This window comes from Macaca thibetana, chromosome 9 (assembly GCF_024542745.1).
Source record: "Macaca thibetana thibetana isolate TM-01 chromosome 9, ASM2454274v1, whole genome shotgun sequence".
NCBI classification, from domain to species: Eukaryota; Metazoa; Chordata; class Mammalia; order Primates; family Cercopithecidae; genus Macaca; species Macaca thibetana.
In genome coordinates, this window is record NC_065586.1 from 73,520,089 (window position 1) to 73,543,545 (window position 23,457).

The 23,457-nt window shown below is 40.0% G+C and overlaps 1 protein-coding gene across 1 annotated transcript in view; it reads left to right on the top strand.

Annotated features, from left to right (window-relative positions):
• Window positions 1-23,457, top strand: part of ANK3 (ankyrin 3) — a 361,275-nt gene that overhangs the window by 238,216 nt on the left and 99,602 nt on the right. Inside the window, 2 exon segments of the mRNA XM_050803013.1 lie at window positions 12,097-12,220; window positions 16,849-16,951. Of these exon segments, the coding sequence (XP_050658970.1) occupies window positions 12,097-12,220; window positions 16,849-16,951 (227 nt within the window).

The window sequence follows — 23,457 nt, forward strand, 5'->3', positions numbered from 1 at the left end:
TGAGACTGGGGGAGATATATATATGAGATTTATTTGGCTCATGGTTCTACAGGTTGTATACACATAGCACCAGCATCTGCTTGGCTTCTGGTGAGGCCTCAGGAAGCTTCTATTCATGGCAGAAGGAAAAGGGGGAGCAGGAATGTCATATGGCAAGAGAGAGAGGAGGTGGCAGGCTCTTTAACCAACTACCTGTTGTGTGGACAAATAGAGTGAGTACTCACTCATTACAACAAGGAGGGCATCCAGCCATTCATGAGGGATCTGCCCCTATGACCCAAATACCTTCCACAAGGCCCTACCTTCAACAGTGGGGCTCAAATTTCACCATGTGATTCTGAGGGTAAAGACATCCAAACCATATCAGGTGCCATGAGAGAATAACAGATCAAGTGACAAGAAAATTAAAAAGACAGGGAGATTATTAAAGACCTCAAAAACAACCTTGAAAGGCATTTTAAAGAATAGATAGGATTTGGACACACAGAAATTTTGCAGGGGTAGAAGGATGGGGATCGGGAAGAGGTGTTTCATATTTAGAAAACTTGTTGGTCAAAGTATCAGAGACAGGAAAGCACAGGCCCCCACATGAGAGCTCAGCATACAGGAGTGGGGACAATGCCGGGTGCAGATGCCGGGCACCAGATGAGGTCCCAGGGCAGCACACAAGGAGGAAGAGAAGCGGTTCTAGAAAACTCTGGGCACACATAAGAGGAAGAAGAATGCTAATTGACATGAACAGAAAGTGGTGAAGGATGAAGGGGAAAAACCCTGAGGAGTGGGTGCTAAAGGAAGCCTGGGAGGAACTTTCCTAGAAAGCTCCAATCAAAAGAGCACAAGTGGTATAGGAGGCCGGGCATGGTGGCTCACGCCTGTCATCCCAGTACTTTGGGAGGCTGAGGCAGGTGGATCACCTGAGATCAGGAGTTTGAGACCAGCCTGGCCAACATGGCGAAACCCTGTCTCTACTAAAAATACAAAAAGTAGCCAGGCGTGGTGGTGGCTGCCTGTAATCCCAGCTACTCAGGAGGCTGAGGCAGGAGAATCACTTGAACCCAGGAGGCGGAGGTTGCAGTGAGCCGAGATCGTACCACTGCACTCCAGCCTGGGCGGACAGAGAGAGACTTGGTCTCAAACAACAACAAAACTAAATAAGGGGTACGGGAATCCTTGGTGACCTCAGCAGCTGCCATACCATACGGGATATCCTGGATATAGACACAGAAGACAGGAGTTCTAGTGTAGGTAGAGAAGGTCATAGCGAGTATATTTTTTTCCTCCAAGAAGCTATGATAGAATGAGCAGCTAGAGCAGCCTGTGAGATATTTAATAGACTCCAAGAAATTGTGTGCTTGTTTAAACAATAGGCTGTTGTGGTTTTTTTATTTGCCCCAAACAAATTGTAATTTTGAATACTTTTCCCCCTGAATCATGTCTGTCCCTTCCATCTACCTGAAAAGTCTAACCTGCTTCCTATGGAAGGCTGTCCTAATGTGACCACCCTGTAACCCCCTCATTAGCTCGGCGAACACAACAGTGAGAATGAATGAGCAAGGGGAAGACAGGGTGGTGCACAGGGAGCTGGGAGCAAGAGGAGTGGGAGGAGCCCGGGAAAGATGTCCAAATGGGGAGGGGTGAGTCAGAACCCCAATGAGAATGAGAACTGAAGACAGGCCCCAAGTGTCTTTGCCTCGTGTGTACACATCTTTGGGGTATAGGTTGGAAATACAAAGCAAACCAATAAATAGGTGTTTATTGCCAGGCACAATGATAGGCAATTTGTGTGTAAGGGAAAGAAAAGGCCAAAATCGCTGTTTATACACAAGCCTGGTACTTCTTTATACCTGGGAACAGTGGTGAACGTGTTCCTGTGTTGTACTCATGGTCCTTGTGCGCCTAGGCAATGAAGAAGCAAGAATAATGAGGTCTGGATTTGGGGTTGAGGTTAGACAAATAGCTAAGGAAGAATGAATAGGACAAACCAGCTGTCATGACACTGCCACCTTGAATTTAGCTACCTAGTTTCTCTGCAAGTGAGAACCAACATTTTTGTGCCTGATTTTCCAGGGTTAGTTTGTGGCTAGCAATTAGTTCATTGTCTAGTCTTCTTCACAAGTGGCTTAGATTTTAGATAACGAGAACCGTGTAAGTAATCCTGTACTTCTTTCTACCTGCATTCTGTCTTTAGACTTCAGTGCTCCTTTGACCAAGTCAGTGCGGTGTTTCGTCTTACTTAGAGGACTAAAGGAATTTCTGTATCCAAGTTAAGGGGTACTAATAAGAAAGAATATGAAGACCTTTTAGAGTCTGTCCCAACATTGTCTTTTTCTGCCTCTTCATAGGAAAAATCTGAATTATCTTTATCTTTGTGTCTAGCTGTGCTTCTGTTTAAAACCTGTATAGCACTTTACTGCTCCTTAATCCAGGCTAGATATAGTTTCTAAAGTAAGCATGCATGACTCAGTGTTGGAACTTTTCCAGGCAGAGCAATGAAAAATGTCCTCCGTGATCTTGGTTGGGTTAATAAACAAACCCATCTCAGAAAGGAAAGAGAATTCAGGTTTTTCCTGGGAACAGGTAGAAAAAGAATCAAACTGAGTTTGTACTCAAAAAAACAGCTTAAGCAGAAAGAGTCATTTGTTCTGTGGAATGAATAATGGCAGTTTGCTGTTCTTTCAGAGCTGTGCAAACTTTGTCATTCAAACCTGATTCTTTTTTGGCCACCTACAATGCCAGGCTCTCATGAGCACCTAGGACTAGGGACAGGAAGGCAGAATGCTGCTGATGGCCCTCGCACAGGAGGTACATGCACCTCTTAAAACGAGAACACACTTCTTCGGCCTTCTTCGGTTACCTAGTTAAATGCTTATTTAACTGTTTTCTCAACTTAATCCATAATTACCACCCATTTTCAGAAGGAAAGCAAGAAAGTTGTATTAATCCATTCTCACACTGCTATAAAGAAATACCTGAAACTGGGTAATTTATAAGGAAAAGAGGTTTAATTGGCTCACGGTTCTGCAGGCTGTACAGGAAGCATAGCAGGTTCTGCTTCTGAGGAGGCCCCAGGAAACTTAAAATGATAGCGGAAGGCAAAGGGGGAGCCAATACTTTATAAGGCCAGTGCAGGAGGAAGAGAGAGGAAGGGGAGGTGCCCCTCACCTTAAAACAACCACATCTCATGATAACTCACTCACTCACTCTCATGAGAACCGCACCAAGGGGATGGATGGTGCTAACCCATTCATGAGAATCCACCCATGTGATCCAATCACCTCCCACCAGGCCCCATCTCCAACACTGGGGATAACAATTCAACATGAGATTTGGTGGGGACACAGAGCCAAACCATGTCAAAAGTATATTCTAGCACTTATTTTATGTTTTGAAAGAATGAAAACCATGGCCAGCATATGATGGCAAACAAAGGGTTACAGTGAAGACCCTCTCCTTCTTCCTACTGAGAAGAGAGGTGGAGAGTGAAGGGGGCAGTAAGTAAGTGCTCACTCTATTCTATACCTTGAGCATGGGACTGTCAGCTTTTCTCTGAGCCTCCAGTCCTGCCAGAAGGTACAGAGATGAGCTGGGCTTGCATCATCTCCACTGCAGGGCTTGCAGGTCCTCCAGCCTAACACAGAAGATCCTGGGCTACACGCAGGAACCTCCTGAAGTAGACAGCACAATTCCATCCTCCAAACACCACCTCCTGCTTTTTGTCGCTTCTCAGAATATTCACAGGAAACCTTACTTAACACAAGCTCTTGCTCCAAACTGAAAAATGAAAGGAGAAATACATGCAGATCTGGCATCTAACTAATGTTCCCATCAACTATTCTGTAACTCTGGGCTAGAATTAGACTTTTAGAATCCAAGTTTGAGGGATCAGGATCCTAATCCTACCATAATTTCTTTTTCTGACTCCTGCTTCCTTGTTCTTTTGAGAATGAAAATATCAGATCAAGAGAAAAGTAATGTGAGCAAATACAGTCATTGGGATTCTCTAGGCTGAGAATTTATTGTCTAAATGTTGAATGAGATATATGAGATATGAATCTTTGCTGGGCGCAGTGGCTTACATCTATAATCCCAGCACTTTGGGAGGCTGAATCATCTGAGGTCAGGAGTTCAACACCAGCCTGGTCAATATGGTGAAACCCTGCCTCTACTAAAAATACAGAAATTAGCTGGGCGTGGTGGCGGGTGCCTGTAATCCCTCCCAGCTACTCAGGAGGCTGAGGCAGGAGAATTGCTTGAACCCAGGAGGCAGAGGTTGTAATGAGTCGAGATTGTGCTACTGTTCTTGCCTGGGCGACAGAGTGAGACTGTGTCTCAAAAAAAAAAAAAAAAAAGGGAGCAACAGACACCAGGGCCTGCCTGGAGGTGGAGGGTGGGAGAAAAGCGAGGATCGAAAAACTACCAATTGGGTACTGTGCTCACTACCCGGATGAGAAATAATCTGTACACCAAACCCCATGTGACATGCAGATTTCCCATGTAACAAACCTGCATACGTACCCCTGAAACTACTAGAAGTACCACATTAATAGTGTGCATCTCCTTCTTCCTGCCTTGTTACTTCACTTTTTCTGTTCCATCTCTTAAAGTGGCATGTAAGGTAGAATATCAAAGTATTGAGTGTTCCCTCTGCTTAACTGCTGGATATCCACTGGTACACATACACATCGTTGTATCTACATGGCAGACTTACGTAAGTCTGGATACTGTTTCTGGTGGATGGAACATAGAGCTTATATGACTTATCTGCAGTCCCTATATTTTGTTTTGTTTTATTTTGTTAATTGTATTCATTTTTTGAATAGGTAATAGATGCACATGGTACAAAATTCCCAAGGTACAAGAGTTTACGGTGAAAAGTAAGTCTCCCTCCTCTTTGCCCCAGTAAATACAGTTCCCATCTTGAAAGGCAATCACTGCTTTTTCATTGATTCCACATTTATTGAGCACCTACTATGTGCCAGGTTCTGTTCTGGGCAATGATATGAAGCAAAACCGACAAAGCCCCCTGCCCTCAAGGAGCTTACATTTTGATTACAAATTTCTTGTAATATTCATTCAATAGTATCTTAAGTTTTGTATGGCCAGCCCACTGTGGTAGTTAAAAGAAGGGCTCTAGAGTGACAGCAACTGATTTTGAATCCCATTTTCTCTATGTTCTAAGTCATCTTGGAGTATTTATTCCACCACTCTAAACTGTGTTTTATTTTGAAATGGAAATAACAATTCTGTTTTATAAGATTGTGAGAATTAAATGAAATAACACATATAAAACACCAAACAGTGCCTAAAACATAGTAAATGCTCAATAAGTATTAGTGTTAATTATAATTGATCTGATTCTACTGTTCTGTAATGCTGACTAGAGATAGTTAAAGGATTTATTTTCCCAATAGTTTTCATTTCCTCTCTTTGCTGTATGATCAAAGAAAATCACTTTCTAAAGGATAAGCAACAGTAAATTTAAGTCAAGTTTGATCATTAAACTCTTGTGTATTAGACTATTTGCTGATTTCTATTAAGAAATCAACTCCTAGTAAATCAGTAGAGTATAGAGACACTGTTTCTCTTTATTCCTTCTAATCTTTTTTAATCCCGTGTAATTTGGAGGGTTGTACTATTTGGTCTGTACTATGAACTATTAATTTAAACTTTACAATGGGAGATTCTATATTTTACAGCAGAATTAAACACTTCTGAGCAAAGTTTCTAACAATACAATTTGGTATCCTTATCTTAAGGAACTTTATGACTCAAGTCTCCAGCCAGATGGGAAAACAACTTTCAGTCCATGGAAAAGTGACAGACGTTTTCCTTGGTGATGGTCTTAAGGTCTTAAGGTGGAAAGAGATTAGAAGAAAAGTAGATCGCGTAGGGGAAGAAAAGGAGAGAAAAGAACTTCTAGGATAAGAAAATACTTTTAAATATTAGGCCAATAACTATTTCCTTTATTCGATATGAAAAAGGATCACTGGGGGCGTAATGAAAGACTGCAAGGATGTTGGGTTGGGTATATTACACAATATACTGGACCATTGACTTGGAGTCTAAAAAGGAAGGAGGGTACACCTGTTTGGCCCACCACAGTCCTGATAATCATTTAATATACTCTCTTGCTGTCCTTTGTTCATGTTTCTATTTTGTATTGTTTTCCTGGCAGACAAAGTTGATGGATCTTTCAATGGTTGATTATGGTGTAGGCCATCTCTTCTTTCAGCCTAGTCACGATGTAGGGAGGACTAGGAAGAGGAGATTGCTGGGTAGTTAAAGTAAAATGCCTCTGAACCGTTTTTATTAATTGGTTAGTGGTGGGGTCAGGTAGATTTGGGGAGTTTTGTATTCTTTTTAAATATTTTGTAGGCTCTGATAATTTATTGACGGAAGTACATTAACAATAAGAACATCAGTGCTCAAGATAAAACTTTCAGGCCGGGCGCGGTGGCTCGCGCCTGTAATCCCAGCACTTTGGGAGGCCGAGGCGGGTGGATCACGAGATCAGGAGATCGAGACAATCCTGGCTAACACAGTGAAACTCTGTCTCTACTAAAAATACAAAAAAAAAAAAAAAAAAATTAGCTGGGCATTGTGGCGGGCACCTGTAGTCCCAGCTACTCGAGAGGCTGAGGCAGGAGAATGGCATGAACCCAGGAGGCAGAGCTTGCAGTGAGCCGAGATTGCACCACTGTACTCCAGCCTGGGCGACAGAGGGAGACTCCATCTCAAAAAAATAAATAAATAAAAATAAATAAATAAATATTTCAAAATGCATCAAGTCAATACTAAGTAAGTGAGGCCTTCTCTAATGGCATTTGCCACTGTGCTCCTGGGCTTTATGTATACACATCATTTATTGCGCTACAGAACTAACTCTAATTTATTAGTGATACATTAGGCAACCAGAGTGCAACCCCTTTGGCTTACCTTTGGACCTTGTCATTTCTCATTTTTGTTTTGGTTACCTATTACAAAATAACAGCCCCCCCACCAAATTCAGTGATTTAAGGTCTTTTTATCTCCCTCAGTTCTGTGAGTTAACTGGGGCTCAGCTGAGTCTTGGGATCTTTTAAGAGATTGCAGTCAGATAGCAGCTGAGGCAGAGGAACGTGACCAGATGTCCAAGATGGAGTCTTCATCCAAAGGTCTGACACCTCAGCTAGGATGGCAGCAACAGCTGAGCGTTGTTGGCTGGGCATTTCTCTCTCTCTCTCTCTCTTTCTCTTTCTCGGACTCTCTCTCTCTCTCTCTGTCTCTCTGGTTCTAAGCAGCCTCTCCATGGGCTACGTTGAGCTTCTTTATAACATGGTGCTATCATCATAGTCAGATTTCTTACACTGGGACTGGCTTCCCCCAAACCACTGTTTCAAGAGACTTGAGGAGTCTGCAAGGTTTCTTTGAACACAAACTCATTCATTCAAAATCACTTTGCCAAGTTTTACTGTTCAAAATTTCAGCCAAACCAGATTCAAGTAGGGGTATTACACAAGGGCATGAATAGAAGGAAACGTAGTTCATTGGAGGTAGGGGTGAGGAGGGCATTTTAAAGACGAGCTACCAAAATCCTCTTTGCCTAAAAATAGTCAAATTCCTCTATAACACAACTGTTACTTCACTGCACCAAATACCTCTAGAAAACATAAACCTACACAACTCCTTTTTAGTGAGTGAAAATATTTGACTCTTGGTAACATTTTTAAGTTAAATATATCTGATATGAAATGCATGTCATCTTTTAATAAAATTACCTTAGTTGGCTTATACACACCTGTTCGAAGCTGCCAGTAGCCAAAATGTGTTTGGATTATATAGTGGATTAGAGAAAGTTAACAAATCACACAATAAAATTCATCTCATCCCTTTCTAATCTTTGGTACAGCAGTGTGTTGTACTATATGATAATGATAGAAAGTTTTGTTTATTGAAAGGAGTGTAAATGAACTTTGTTGTTGTTATTGTTCATTTATTCATTCCATCAACAACTTTTGTGATTACCTAACACAGTGCCTTGCTTATCATAAGTAATGGAGAACAGGGACACTTTAGTGCTGTCGTTGGATTTTGTCTTTACCAGTATAAATAGTAGCAAGTTAAATGCTATTTGAGTTCATGCATTCAGATATTTGGGCACTGGAAAAAGCTGTGCCACAGAATAATAGTAACCGTGCTGATTAAGCCCTTACTCTGTGCATTATTTCATTTGAATCTCCCCAGGAGGCCTGAGGGTAGAGGCAGACTTATTACCCCCAGTTTTATAGAGGCTGGAACTATGACTCAGCGCAGTTAAATGGTATTTCAAAGGTCACCCAATGAATACATGGTATAGCTTGAATTTGAACCTAGAGCACCTACTGTGCAAAACAGCATTAAAAGAATACCATTGTTTTTATTTCTAAATTCTATGTCTTTTAAGAAATGTTCTCACCATTCTAAAATGCTAAGTGGATAATTATTTAATGTTATAAGGCTATTTTATTTTCATTAATCTTTGGCTAAATGTGTTGACAACTCCCACCCCTACCCCAGACTTCTTTTGGTTTCATAGTGACCATTTCTGAAGTCTAAGAAGTGTGGCTAAAGAATAATGGAAACTTACTTTCATTGAAATTTTACTGTATACCAGTCATTTAGCATAATATTTGAAGAGTGCTAAGTTGCCATGACATGTAGATTTAAAAGATAAAAATAAAAATAACATATTTATTATCAGTTATGGATTCCACGATTATTTATGAGAACTTCCAATATACCTGGCCCAGGAAGAATATGGCTCCTAACTTAGAGGATCTCACCAGCCAATAGGAGAGACTAAGCAGATGTGTTTACTGGCAATACATTCTGATGAGGGACACCTAATGGTGAGTAGAGGGTGCGAGGGCTTCTAGAAAGAGTCAAAGATTAGAGAAGTTCATCTGGAAAAAACAATAAAGGTTCCACCAAGAGAATACACCTTAGTAAAGGCTCAAAGTCTAAAGAGTTTAAGGACTTCTAGGGACTGAAAAAATTCTGTATAACAGGAGGGAAGGTGGGTGTGGAAGAATAGCCAAGAAGGAAAAATAGCCAAGAAGTCAGTGGAAGGAACATTGCATCATAGGCCTTGCTCAGAAATTGGAATGAATGACAGTCTTTGAATAAGGCTTTGCTCAGTACTGTAGTTTGGATTCGAAATGCAGACTTAAAAAGCCGATGAACATTCAGACATTTCTCTTTAAACAAGACTTCCCCTTCTATTCTTTAGAGTTGGAAATTATTCTCTGCTTGGGAATAGTTTTCAATATGTTCCAGACATTATAAATGACTTCCCTTCTATTTCCATGTATTTACCATGTTGATTACGGTCAGGCTGATCAGAGTAAAGCACCAGGTGTCATAGCATCCTAATATTACATGAATCATGCATTTATCCATTCATTTATGCGTGTATCCAGGGAAAACAGATTTTTTTCCCTACTTTATCAGTTCTACGATAAAGATTCCTGTGTATTTAGGTAACATTCCAAGGGGATAGATGTGCTCTTATAAAGGAGTGCTTCCTTCAGCAAGACAATTTCTAAACCCTTTACTTTCCAGGGGCAGTGGGGAAGCGCAAAAAAAAAAAAAAAAAAAAAAAAAAGCAATTAAAATGGCCTCTCCAGTGTACCCAGATGGAAGATGGGGAAGTCCTGCTAGTTTTTTCCTCTACTGCCAACATAACAGGGTGGAGCAGCTGAGAAGGAAGGCCACTGGTGGAGAGGGAAAGAAACAATGTAACAGCAAAGTGACAGAACTCAGCCCTGCCTCCTATCTGGGGCAACAGAGGCCTCTCCAGTCAACCCCAATTCTCCCTTTACTTTGCACTTCCACCAGGGACCTTTCGAAGGAGCACCAGTGAGTCCCTCCATATTAAATAGTTGAAAGAACTTGGGCCAAAAATAAAGCAGAACACCCATTTGCTTTTTCCAACTTGTCTCACTTCTGTTCCCTTCTTCAAACTCTTGATAAAAAGCAGCAGCAATTAGTGCATTGCAAAGTGCTTCTTGGAGAGTTGTGGGAATCACTGCTGCTTTCCTCAGCCCCAGTTTCACAACCTCAACTCAAGGGCAGGCCCTCCCTCTCTCTTTTTCCCCTCCTTCCACCTGACAGGGACCATAAATAACTGAGGCTCCCAGTGTTCCCAGCTGAGAACAAAGTTGAAAGTTTGCCTGGAGCTCCGTGCCACTCCCCTCCTGGGCCACTGCTTTGTTTTCTTCTAATGTTTTTCCTCTACCTGGGTTGGCTGTTTCTTCATTCATATTTGAGAAGAGTCACCTCCTGATTAAATGTAGCACTTCGCTCTCTCTCCCTACATGAAGGCTGTCTCGGTTACCCGACTAGGCAACGCGCATTGGTATCAAATTACCGAAAGTCTACACCGAGCAGTCCTCATATTTACATACAAATAACTCAGGGGCTTGCATTTATGTCACCATTCTGTCCTGCTAGAGGCTTGCCAGAGGAGTTTTTAATCCAATCAGAAGGAGCTTTAAAAGGATGTCTGCGGAGTGGTCAAAAGGATCTTAATCTCAATTAAGTGGCTTTTTTTTTTAAAGATTTTTTGGGAGGCCTGAAATTTTGAAAATCTTCGAACCCTGAGTGGGGAAAGATGTGTAATTCCTCAATTGCCTATGAGGATATCAAGATGCTGGGAGGAATTCAGCGGTGGTGAAGAGAGTGGATACAAACCAGGCATTGGTTTGCTTGAGCTGGTTTGGAGGTTGATTCTAAATCACTGCTTAAGGAATTCCTGGAAACATCAGGAAAACATTTGATCATCCAAGCCTAGTGGAAATGGCTTTACCGCAGAGTAAGATCTTTGAGTTGTACTTGGTGTGTGCTGTTTTTGTTTGAGATGCAGTGAATGTGCAAATAGCCCAGCCGTAAATAGTTACTTAAAATAATCTCTTGGTACTGGGTAGCAGCAGTAGAAAGTTGATCTGTTTAGTTTTTACATTTGCAAAAACAGTAGTTGACAGTGTATTTTTAGACTTGATTGGTAGTTTGAAAGCTGAGCTCTTGCGGTTTCCTGAGTTTAAATGAATGGAAATTGTAAACAGTACCTAATATAGGAATTGGAAAATATATCTGGGGGAATGAATCACTTACCTTTGAGAAAACACAACATGTACACTTTTGCAATCTCTTGGCCAGCGAAGCTTGTGTCCAGAAAGAGGGTAAGAGTTTGCCTGGGTGGGGAAGGAACTTTTCTGCAGCCTGTGCTACCTTTTGAGAAGGATGGGAAATGTCCCAGAGGGCAAAAGACAATTGAAAAACCTGCCTTGTCACTCTTGGAATGTGGTTTTTCTCTGTGAGGTCATGTTTTGCATACGTAGCTGGTAAAAGTATTTCACATAATTAACTCTTTGTCTTGATAATTAAAGAGCAATTTATATAGTCCTTTCAAAGTGCTAGAGCACCCATATTATCACTGGAGAATACTGCTTTGCTTTCCATGTAGATTTCAAGCATTGGGACAGTTGGGCTGTTGTTAATTTGATAGGTTTAGAAACATTTCAAAATTGACGTGTTCCAAGGCTCTCCAACCGAGCAACTTATGGTTCACATAACTTGCTAGTTTCTTACATAAGCCCCAAACTGAAATCCTGTGTGTGAGAAAACCGGTTGTTTTTTTTTTTAAATGTCTGTTTCCTTCCCACATATAATTTCAAGAACAGTAATGAAGAGGTGGTTCTTATTTTGTAATCCATGTCCATTCAAACAAGCTGCCCTCATCGTGGGTGAGGTGAGGTGAGGAGAACTCTGACATAAAACATCTACCTGTCTAGTCAGCTGAGGCTTACGGGGAAGCAAAGGGATAGGGATAATGTTTTAAGATTCGTACTTAATACCAGGAATTGTTTCCGCTACTTAAATTCACTCTTGAAATTGTGTACTAACCTTTACCTGTACCTTTTCCTTCTAAACGGGAGTTACAAAAAATTATCCAGGGGAAAGGGGAAAGTGAATATGAGATAATGGGGAATTTGCTGATAATCAAAGGAGTGATTTTCTCCACAGCTGACACATTCAAAAGGGAAGCTTTTGATGCAGGCTTGCTCTCTACATCTGCAGGTGAAGATGCAATGACGGGGGACACAGACAAATATCTTGGGCCACAGGACCTTAAGGAACTGGGTGACGATTCCCTGCCTGCAGAGGGTTACATGGGCTTTAGTCTCGGAGCGCGTTCTGCCAGGTACTTCATTGTTGCTGTCTTTCATAGTTAATTTAAAACAACCATGATTTGCCATAAATCAAAATCATGTTCATTTTTCACATTATCCCAAAATGTGTTCTTTGGATGAAGACATGAATTTAGCGAAATGTTCTCGACGCAAATACACATGCTCTGCTGTTTTCTTTTGTGGTTTGTAGTTGTTAATTTCATGTGATTGACCATGTTAATTGTGTGTTCTTTTTTTTCCCACTTTGCAGTCATGCTTCCAGCACAGTAGCAAAAGAGCTCACTGACAAAACTGGGAGAACCAATCTGAGTCACATATTTCAAAATTAAGTTTTGTTCCATATTGAAAGAAAATATTATTTGCTAATAAGTAAGAAATGCATGTGTAGATTGTTCACTATTCTCTCTTTGTTATTGAAATAATAATTCAAGATTAAAAGAGAGCATTTTTGAAAAAAAATTATATTGTTTATTAAAGTTGTCCACCAAGTGTTTGAGTATCTCTTCTAAAACTGTTCCATTATTTTGTTTATAAGGGACATGTTGGAAGTATAACAGTGATTTACCAAAAGTCACAGACAGGAATGGTGACAAATTCAGTTCTTACAACTGAAGTGGAAAACTTCTGTATGGGAAAACCTTGACTCAAACTTTTCTTACACTGTTGAAAGAAACAGAACCTTGTGCAGAATTTGGAGACTTCTTTGCCCTAGTGTGGATTAACAGAGTGTTTGCTGACAGTGAAGTTATTTTAAAGCTAATAATTAAACCTTCTAAGCCAGAGCCCTGAGGACATTTTCCTATAGTTTAAGGATCTGTTGTAAAAAGTTTCATTGTCTAATAGTAAATGGCACTTCCCACAAAGTAAACCCTGGAGTTTATTCTCATTGTAGTTGGTGTGGCCAGTATGGATATTGAATTGATTTTTCTTCTAGTCTTTTTTTAGTAGGAATTTGAAACTCACATAGCTTAGTAGAACTTTTGCCTTATAAATACATTTATAAAAGGCCTTAAAGTCTTATTGTAGCAGGTGTCATTAACAGGAAGAGGAAAAATAACTTTAAAAAAATATGCAATATTTTAGGCGATCAAAGATAGCAACAAGTTAAAATGGAAAATATGTAGAATGTTTAAGGTTCTTGAGATCCTTTACATCTTGTTTAAATCTTAGAGATTTATAACTTTTGAAATCCAACAACTAGCTTGTCTTCTCTTCTGATAATATATGACACATTTTGTGATCAATCATTTTTATGTAGAAAACTGTAGTAGCTGACCTCCAGTGACATAGGAAACCAGAATATCACACTGTAATTTTTTTCTTAATATAATTCCAAGGCTTTCATACTTCTAATTTTGATTGCACTATTATTTGTTGCTATTATATGTAACTCATTTTTTTTTACTTTGATGACTCATGTTATGCTCAGAGGCAAACATTTTTAAAAACTCTATAAAGCCAATATTTTTAAGCACAATGTTAGAGTATTATCAAGTAAAATATATTCTGAGTGTAACATTTTAAAAGGAATACATTAAATGTGTAACTCATTCAACCATAACATTTTTTTTCTTTTTTCTCTGTCTGATTTTTTGCTTTCTATTCTGTTTTATTTTTTTTTCTAAAATTACTTTAAAATAGTCCCAAGATAAGGTAAGAAGACATGGCACTTTTATAGTGTTTCTCTTCCCTTTCCTGGCTCATGCTCTCATTTTTATTTTCTTTAGCATTGTAATGTGATGTGTTGTGATGTGCTGCGATGTGCTTTCTTTTTTTCTGCTCAGCTTTAGAAAAATCAGTAAAAATTTTGTGATTTTAAGAAAACTAGAAAGTGTATAATAAATATTACTTACGCAAAATTGATCAAATACTTAAGGAATTTCTTTCCCTTAACAAGTTTTGTATAGTGCATGAAGTAATTAAAGAAATTTCACTGGGTTTGAAAAGTCCTGATGTGAAGGACTGTTTGTTTGCTGGTTGCTGTTTTATTTGAGTTGTGCTAGGTAAATTAGTATAAATTTAGAATTCTGGGGCATGTTTTTCTAACACTTCCTATATTTAACACTCAGGGTGTACTGATGGCTACAAATAAAATAGTTGGCCTTAGTTAAAAACAATTTAATGCTTTCTAGATCCCCATACAAATAATCTTTAATTTTAGGCTAGAAGTACTTGGAAGTATTCAGGATTCAGAGTGAAGCTTGATGGATTTAATTGACTCCATATGTCTAACTTAAATTGGTCTGGAATGATCAGAAGTAGGAACTTCAGACATTATGTAAAATGAAGACATCTTTAGGCCTTTCTGTTGATAGCTCCCAATTCTGGGCTCTGTTCTGCAGTTGGCACTCACAGAGAAATTAAAAGAAGGAGGAGATGTTTAAAAAGTATCAACAAATTTTAGATAAATTTAAAAATAGAAATTAAAATGAATGGATAATTATTTTTTAAAACTTTTAAGTGTTTGTCCACATAGAAAACTGTTTCATACACCACCAATGTTAACATATCATGCCATGGGGACCGTAATTTGAAGAAATGAATGTCTAATGCAGACAGTGGCCAGCGACTCTCAAATCACACCACTGGAGCAAAATTTAACATTGTTATGAGTACTTAGAAGCTGCACTAATAGTGTAGCCACTAGCCACCTATAGTTACTTAAATTAAAATTAGTTAAATTCAGTTGTTCATTCACACCAGCCACATTTCAAGTGCTCAGTAGCCAGTGTTGTTGGACAGCTCAGATTTAGCACATCCCCTTCATAGGAGAAAGTTCTGTCGGACAGCGTTGAGTTAGAGAATTCCTGCTCTTAGGGAGCTTCTACTGTATTTGAGGGAAGAAACTAGAAACTAGACTAAGAGACTAGAAACAGGAATGGCAGAAAGAAGGGCTTGCAATTGAAACTGGGGAAAAAACAGAGTAATGGGTTCCATGACTGGGCATGGAGGGCCTGACTGTGCAAGTGGCCAGAGTCATGTGGCTTACTAGATAAGTTCCTGTGTGCAGGAATTATGCTTATAATGGTCTTTTAGTAAGTTTTGCTGAACACACTAAATAATGACTCTGTAGAATGATGGTTGTTTGGGGATAAGAGAGGTCCATCTGAGATTCTCATAAAAGTGAAGGCTCCCAATCCTAGAAGAATGTACATACCTATCTGTGTAGACACTTAGAATGAGGCCTTTAATATCAGGATGCACTGTACCTTGATAAAAGGATACCCACTTTCTGGTTTTCCTTAGTATAGCAGGCAGTGGGAAAAAGAAATTGTTTTATGCAAAGAATCATTTATTTACTTCTTATGTATATCATCTTTGTTCATTTCCCCATCAAGCACACAAAAGGCAAGGCCAAAGCCAAAGTCTGACTAGTTCCACTGGTAAAGATACAAGAAGCCACTTTTAGATCCAGATGGTTTTTTAATTATACAGGCAGTGAAAGGAAGAAGTGAAAGGTGCTGGCTTCTCATGATCCTTGTCCCCTGCACCTAAAAGGACACCAAAACAAAAGGGGCTGGATGTCTACAATGCTAGTTGTGGGATACCCCATTGCTGAGGAGCCAATACTAGACTTCAGCTAAATGGTTTTATATTCTGCAGCTCTGTTCCAAGGAGAGCAGAATAGGAATCCTCATACATCATTAGAAAGAGGAAGTGATGAAAGCTATCTCATGGCAGCCTCCCAGGTGAGACGGGGAGCTGAGTAGCAGATGGTCTCGTGGAAGCTCCTCACCAACCTCCATCCTCTGAGTTCCTGGAAGATCACAGGGTGTTCTGTGAAGGCTCAGATTAGCTTCAATTCTGGTCTTTGCCTGTATGACTTATGTGAATACATGCAAGGTCATGAGAGTGACATGGCAGAACTGTTCTCCCAAGGGCCCTGACTCTATTGGGTTTTAGTTTAGAGGTCACTGTGATGATGGCATATCAGGGCATCAGGGTACCTGCATCTGAGAAGTTCAAGGGCCATATGGAGGATTTACAGAGACTGGAAAGAACAGTCGAAGGAGCAAGAAAGACAACAGTAGAGCAAAGAAAGAATATTTGCAGTGAAGAACAAATAACCATGCAGGGAATATGAATGTTTCCTGAAAGCCAGGAAGATGGCAAAGAGGATCATGCAAAGTGTATTCGTAACACTACTTCCTTCTTGATATTTTCTATGAGTAGCAACAACAAACCAGAGTTCTCAGTAAGTCCCGAAGACTTATAAACAGACCCATTTAAAGTAGACATAATTCTAATCAGTAGCACATGTCAAGTAGACATAGACCAGAAAGAGGAGACATTCTAACATAAGATCTTGTCCTAGAAAAATCTACCAACTGTCTAGAATCATCTGGTTCTTCTCAATTGTCATGTCGGTTCAACTTCATAGTGAAACATCCAAAGTTTTCATGCATTTCATATTCTCAAAATTGGCCTAATTTTAAACAAAATCTAATCATAACATTGTCTACACTGAAGACATTTTCTCAAATATAAGGGATTTTACTTTTCACTATGTCCTTTCAAGAACAACTTTTGTTGATATTTTTAGCCATCTTGCCTGTTCTTAAAGTTGCATGCATTAATTTTTTTTTATTCATCTCATCATCATCTACCACTGTTGAATGGTTAACTGTAAATACAACAGCCTCCGCTCCTTCAGTTCGGATAGGTCTTACACCTTGAACAGAAGCTCCTATGCACGGGACAGCATGATGATTGAAGAACTCCTTGTGCCATCCAAAGAGCAGGTATGCATTCTTTTCAAAATAGCCTTTGACTATTAAACTTACATTTGTATGATTTAAACAAGCTCTTTGTCTTGTGACAAAAAATATATTTCTGTATGTTTGATTTTGCATTTGTAAATCTTCTGGTACTAGCCAGTTTAAAAAAAAAAATAAGTTGTACTATAAGCAGAAATATTCCTGTCTTCTGCAGGTGAGGAAGATAGGAATATCAGAGAGGAACTCAGAAAGTCCTAGGAAATGTGTAGTTACCTTTCTCTTCTCTAGGTCAAATCTATTTCAATTTTTTAAAAGGAGAGTTAATAATCATTAGTAGCTGAAGTTGCTGGTATTAACCTCATAAATGTTTTGTTTTTTGGAGACAGAGTCTCTGTCACCCAGGCTGGAGTGCAGTGCCGTGATCTCAGCTCACTGCAGTCTCTGCCTCCTGGGTTCAAGTGATTCTCATGCCTCAGCCTCCTAAGTAGCTGGGACTACAGGCCCACCACCACAACCAGCTAAGTTTTGTATTTTTAGTAGAGACGGGATTTCACCATGTTGGCCAGGCTGGTCTAGAACTCCTGACTTTAAGTGATACACCTGCCTCGGCCTCCAAAATTGCTGGGATTACAGGTGTGAACCACTACACCCAGCCTGAATTTTGCTAAACAAACTGTGTATCTATGTTGGAATTTGTTAGAATTGTTTTTAATAAGTAAAGATGAGACTGGTCATTTTTTGTTCCCTTAGCTTCAAAGTTGCCTTTGATGGGTGTCTAAAGATGTGATAGTATTTTGCTTTCTACCAGAATCTCTGCTATATGCATTTGGTGTTTGTGTAATTTTTTTCTTCCAATAATTGTGGTTGAATTGATAGTGGGTTACTCTAAGAAGTTCCAGTAGCACAGCTTTCCTGCATGTGGGCTCAGGATGGTCCTGGAATAATTAATACACAGATAATACCTGGCTTTAAGTATGCACAGTAGTGATTTAATGATAGATGAAACTGGACAATAAAACATTTAAAGATGACGTATAATATTTAAACAATGTAAATGGTGAAATCATGCTGGGCTTTTTGACTCACTGCACAATGAAGGTGAATTGGATCAGATGAATAAGTGATAGTCACTTATCATAGCCAAGGTAGAGGTTAAGCAGTAGGTAGACTTTTGGGACTCCCACATGTCTGCAGATGCTGATGTCTAGACATACACATGTGTGTTGTACTTCATAGGGACCTACAATAAATATTTTATTACTTTTTACTCTCTAGAACATTCTTAACAAGCAGGCCTTACAGAGGTGAATACAGTGGTTATTCAGTATTTGGTCAGACAAAAAAAAAACTCTTTTAAAAATGATTATAGGCTGGGCATGGTGAGTCACGCCTGTAATCCCTGCACTTTGGAAGGCCGAGGTGGGCAGATCACTTAAGGTCAGGAGTTCATAACCAGCCTGGCCAATGTGGTGAAACCCCGTCTCTACTAAAAATACAAAAATTAGCCAAGTGTGGTGGCGGGCACCTGTAATCTCAGCTACTCGGGAGGCTGAGGCAGGAGAATTGCTTGAACCTGGGAGGCAGAGGTTGCAGTGAGCCAAGATCACACCACTGCACTCCAACCTGGGCAACAGAGCAAGACTCTGTCTCAAAAAAAAAAAAAAAAATTACAGGTGCATGTATTAGTCTGTTCTCACACTGCTAATAAAGACATACTAGAGACCAGGTAATTTATAAAAGAAAGAGGTTTCACTGACTCACAGTTTCACCTGGCTGGGGAGGCCTCACAATCATAGTGGAAGAGCAAGGGACATCTTACATGGTGGCAGACAAGAAGATAACTTGTGCAGGGTAACTCCCCCTTATAAAAACATCAGATCTTGTGAGACTTATTCAGTCTCATGAGAACAGCACAGGAAAGACCTGCCCCTGTGATTCAGTTACCTCCCACCAGCTCCCTCCCACAACAGGTGAGAATCGTGGGAGCTACAATTCAAGATGAGATTTGGGTGGGGACACAGACAAACCATTTCAGTGCAATAGCATGTCATGGGTTTTAAGTGGGTATTAGTACCAGAGAAAGCACTTGTCTCAAATAATGAAACTAAGCTCTTGGGTGTTGCCAGGAATTGGTTGACATTTTCTGCTTGGTTGGCCGTGGTCATTATCTTAGTCTATAATCCTGCTCTTTTCATATTCCCAATTGAAATGAGATGGCAGTGGAGATATTGATAACACTTATAAGTATAAAAATGCCTGTTACTCTCTACACTCTAAGGAAACCCCACAAAACTTACAAAATCACAGGTGAAAGGAGGCTCCCCAGGTATCAATGACACTTTGCTCATGTAGAAAGCGTGTGCCAGGGAATGTCTGATCAAACCTAATTGTGGCTTATATTTCTGCATATTAACTTGCCACGGGTTAAGGGTATGAAATTGGAACCACCACCACCATCACCATGACCTTACCATCATCACTGTCACTTCCACCACCGCTACCACCACCACTATTACCACCATAGTTAGAGTTACTCTACCACCCAACTTCTGCAGATCAGTGTTGAAGTAAAATGCAAGTGTTTGTGGTGCTACAAAATGGCTTCTGAGGGTTCTCACACCATTGCCTATTAACTATTACCAAGACTTACTTACTGAGGTAGACTGGAGGGGCAGCATTTACTCAGAACTAAGGATTCGTGAACAGAAGTAGAAGACAAAGAGAAATTTTGAGATGAAACTGATGCTCTTGTAGTCAGTTGTTGCTTCCAACTCAGAAATACTTCTGTGGACATCGTGAACACGTCTATAGACCTATCAGAGGAAAGGAGAGCATAAGACATCTGAAAATCTTTCAGAATAAACTTTAAGTTGATAATGTAGAAACAGGAAGTTGCTCTCTTTAATGAGCACAGAATACCCGCATAGGCATTCCCTGTGGAACCAGCATGTTTAATGAGCATATAACACTACTCAGAGCCATGCAAATCCAGGATAAATTGGCAGATTTTGGAGGGGGAAATGAAAGTCGTATAGACATTTTAGGGATTGTTAAAGGCATTTGAAAATGTCTTGGAGATACCTGTGTATGTAGGAAATCATTGATAATTTTCTTAGCAGTGATAATTTTAGCATTGGTAATTTTCTTAGCTCATCACTGCTACTTACTGAACCTACTCAGAATATTGGGGTATGCATGCTGAAGTTTTCCAGAATTAAGCAATCATTAATTCAACTATTTATTTCCAAATAGTTCAGCCAAAAAAAGCACATGTGGATATAGCAATGTTAATTGTTGAATCTAGGTGGAAGGTACATGGGTATTTTTTATACAGTTTTTCAACTTTTTTATTTGTGTGAACAATTTCAAAATAGTAACTTGGAGGAAGGAGGAAAAATCCTGAAAGAGGTGCATTAACTTTTGAAGTCTCTAGTTTCGAGACTAAAAAAGTTAATGAACCTCTATTATTATAGATAAATAAAATTATAGCTGTAGAGGAGGAGGAAACGGCTAATTCCTCAAAGAAGAAGCTGGCAGACAGAAGTGTCTAGATACACTATGCAAGACTAATGGGAAACATTTACTTCAGAAGTGCATTTAAACACTTGAGGATTAAATGACAAAAAATTATTAGTTTCTGTTTTTCATTTCTCTAATTTTATATTTATAATATTCAAAATATAGCTCTTCCACAGTAATAATTTTGTTGGAAAGCATGAAACAAGTTTTCAGTATTTAGAATTCCCAAATCAATCACATATAACTTGTTGTCAGATTTAAAACTACACTGTCATTGCCCAGTTAAAGTTGCCTTGACAAGTAAAGGTGAAAAATGAGTAAAAATGAACTCTCCTACACTTATCTTTTTCAATGAGTAGATCTCACTCTTACAAAGTACAATTGCCTCTTTATTAGCCTGCTGATTAATCAGTTTGCATATTAACCACGGTTAAAGTGCAGTTGAGACCCAGGGTGATTAGTGTAGGCCTGCCACCTCTCCTTCTGGGGACCTGTGCTGGCTGAAGGCACCTGTGGAGGCCAGAGCTGGGGGAGGGGAGTGGGAGAGGTGGAGCCATCCCCACCCCCTGTTGAGCCTGAGTATTGATTAGTCCATAACCCGCTTAATTCCCTCCTGGATAGTCAAGAGTAGACTCTTTTGTTACAGGTTATCGTGAACTTCCTATTCTTTTACCTTCCCTTTACTTCAGAAGTGCATTTAAACATTTTCTATTAGAATTAAGTGACAAAAAATCATTAGTTAATGTCTTTCATTCCTCTAACTCTGTATTCATAAATTTCAAAATGTAGCCTTTCCACAGCAATAATTTCAGAAAACATGAAAGACGTCTGTTAGCCAAAAATCACCTGAAGATATGTTATGGAAAATGTATATGTAAATGAAATCATGTCTTGGATTTGTCAAAAGATCTTTCTATTTAAAGCAATGACTCAATCTGGACCACTTATGAGCATCTCTTGGAGAACTTTGGTGTATGGGGATATGTGTGTGGCGGGGGGAGGTGTGTGTGACAGAGTCTCGTTCTATCACTCAGGTTGGAGTGCAGTGGCGTGATCTCAGCTCACTGCAACCTCCGCCTCCTGGGTTCAAGTGATTCTTGTGCCTCAGCCTCCCTATTTGCTGGAATTACATGGGTGTGCCACCACGCCCGGCTAATTTTTGTATTTTTTAGTAGAGACGGAATTTTGCCATGTTGCCCAGGCTCGTCTCCAACTCTTGACCTCAAGTGATCCGCCCACCTTGTCCTTCCAAAGTGCTGGGATTACAGGTGTGAGCCACCATGCCCTGCCACCTGGAGAACTTTTAAAAAGACAGTTGCTTAGTTCCTGATTTCCTTGGCCTGTGTAGAGCCTGGGCATGCAATTCTAAATGCACCCAAGATTGAAAGCCACTGATTCATAGTCAGTGTTCTTCAGTGGGGGTGCACACTGGAATTACCTGTGACTCTTTTAAAAGCAAGCTGCCTGCAGAATCAGAATTTCCATGTCTGGGTTGTACCATTAGTTAGTAACTACCGATTTAAGGCAACTCTCACTGGAAGCTTGGTGTGTATTGGTCAGTCAACATCTAATGTATTTGTTTTATAAGCTCAGATTTGTGTGTGTCAGATTGAGAGCAACACCTGTGCTTGGAAACATTCCTCTCCAAACAGGAGTTAATAAATAAAGAAAAGGGATGAGTCTAAACTGAAGCCTGATTGTCTGGGATGATTGTAATAGCATGGTGCTTTCATTTCTTCTGATGTAATTATTGAAAGCAACTGTCTGGTACAGCTTAATGTACTTAAGACACATTACTGTGTGTGATCCACATCAGACAGTGTTCATTACATAAATGGAATGCTATTCACTAGATGCCTTCAGTGTCAGGAGATATAATGGTGGTAACACTTATGGTGGTGGTGAAAACAGCTAATTTTGAGCTCCTATTATGTGCCTGGAACTATTCTAAGTGATTTAGCAGTATTAAGTTGTTTACAGTTCACAATATCCCTATGAAATAATTTGTTAACACCATTAAAATGATGAAGAGGCCGGGCACGGTGGCTCACACCTGTAATCCCAGCACTTTGGGAGGCCAAGGTGGGTGGATCATTTGAGGTCAGGAGTTTGAGACCAGCCTGGCCAACATGGTGAAACCCTGTCTCTACTAAATATACAAAATTTAGCTGAATGGTAGTGGTGCATGCCTGTAATCCCAGCTACTCGGGAGGCTGAGGTAGGAGAACCTCTTGAGCCTGGGAGGCAGAGGTTGCAGTGAGTCAAGATTGCGCCGCTGCACTCCAGTCTGGGCAAGATAGTGAGACCCTATCTCAAAAAAAGAAAAGAAAATGAAGAAACTGAGGCACAGACAGCTTGAGTAACTCACCCCCGGGGACACAACTTGTAAGTGGCAGAGTCACTGGCCATCTGGCTCCAGATTGCCTCATTTTATCTTGAACACTCTGCATCTGCATTGCTCAGTGCAAGAAAAAGGCCTGTAAGGAGTCCAGGTATTTTATAGTCTGTCCTCCGGGATCTTGTACTTGCTAGTATTCTTGATCGGGCCACAGAACCCCATCGTGATCTATTTTTTAGCATGAAAGATTATATTTAGACAGTGTTCTTCATTACATTTATTTCTAATCCTAATAAAGTCTTTTATTTATTCAATGTGCTTTAAAAAGAACTGATATAACGTATTCAGTAACAATTATAAAAAGTTTGAAGAACTGGCCGGGCGTGGTGGCTCATGGCTGTAATTCAAGGACTTTGGGAGGCCAAGGTGGGCAGATCACACGGTCAGGAGATCGAGACCATCCTGGCTAACATGGTGAAACCCTGTCTCTACTAAAACTACAAAAAATTAACTGGGCGTCGTGGCACGCGCCTGTAATCCCAGCTACTTGGGAAGCCAAGGCAGCAGAACCGCTTGAACCCAGTAGGTGGAGGTTGCAGTGAGACGAGATCGCACCACTGCACTCCAGCCTGGGAGACCAAACGAGACTCTGTCTCAAAAAAAAAAGAACTAA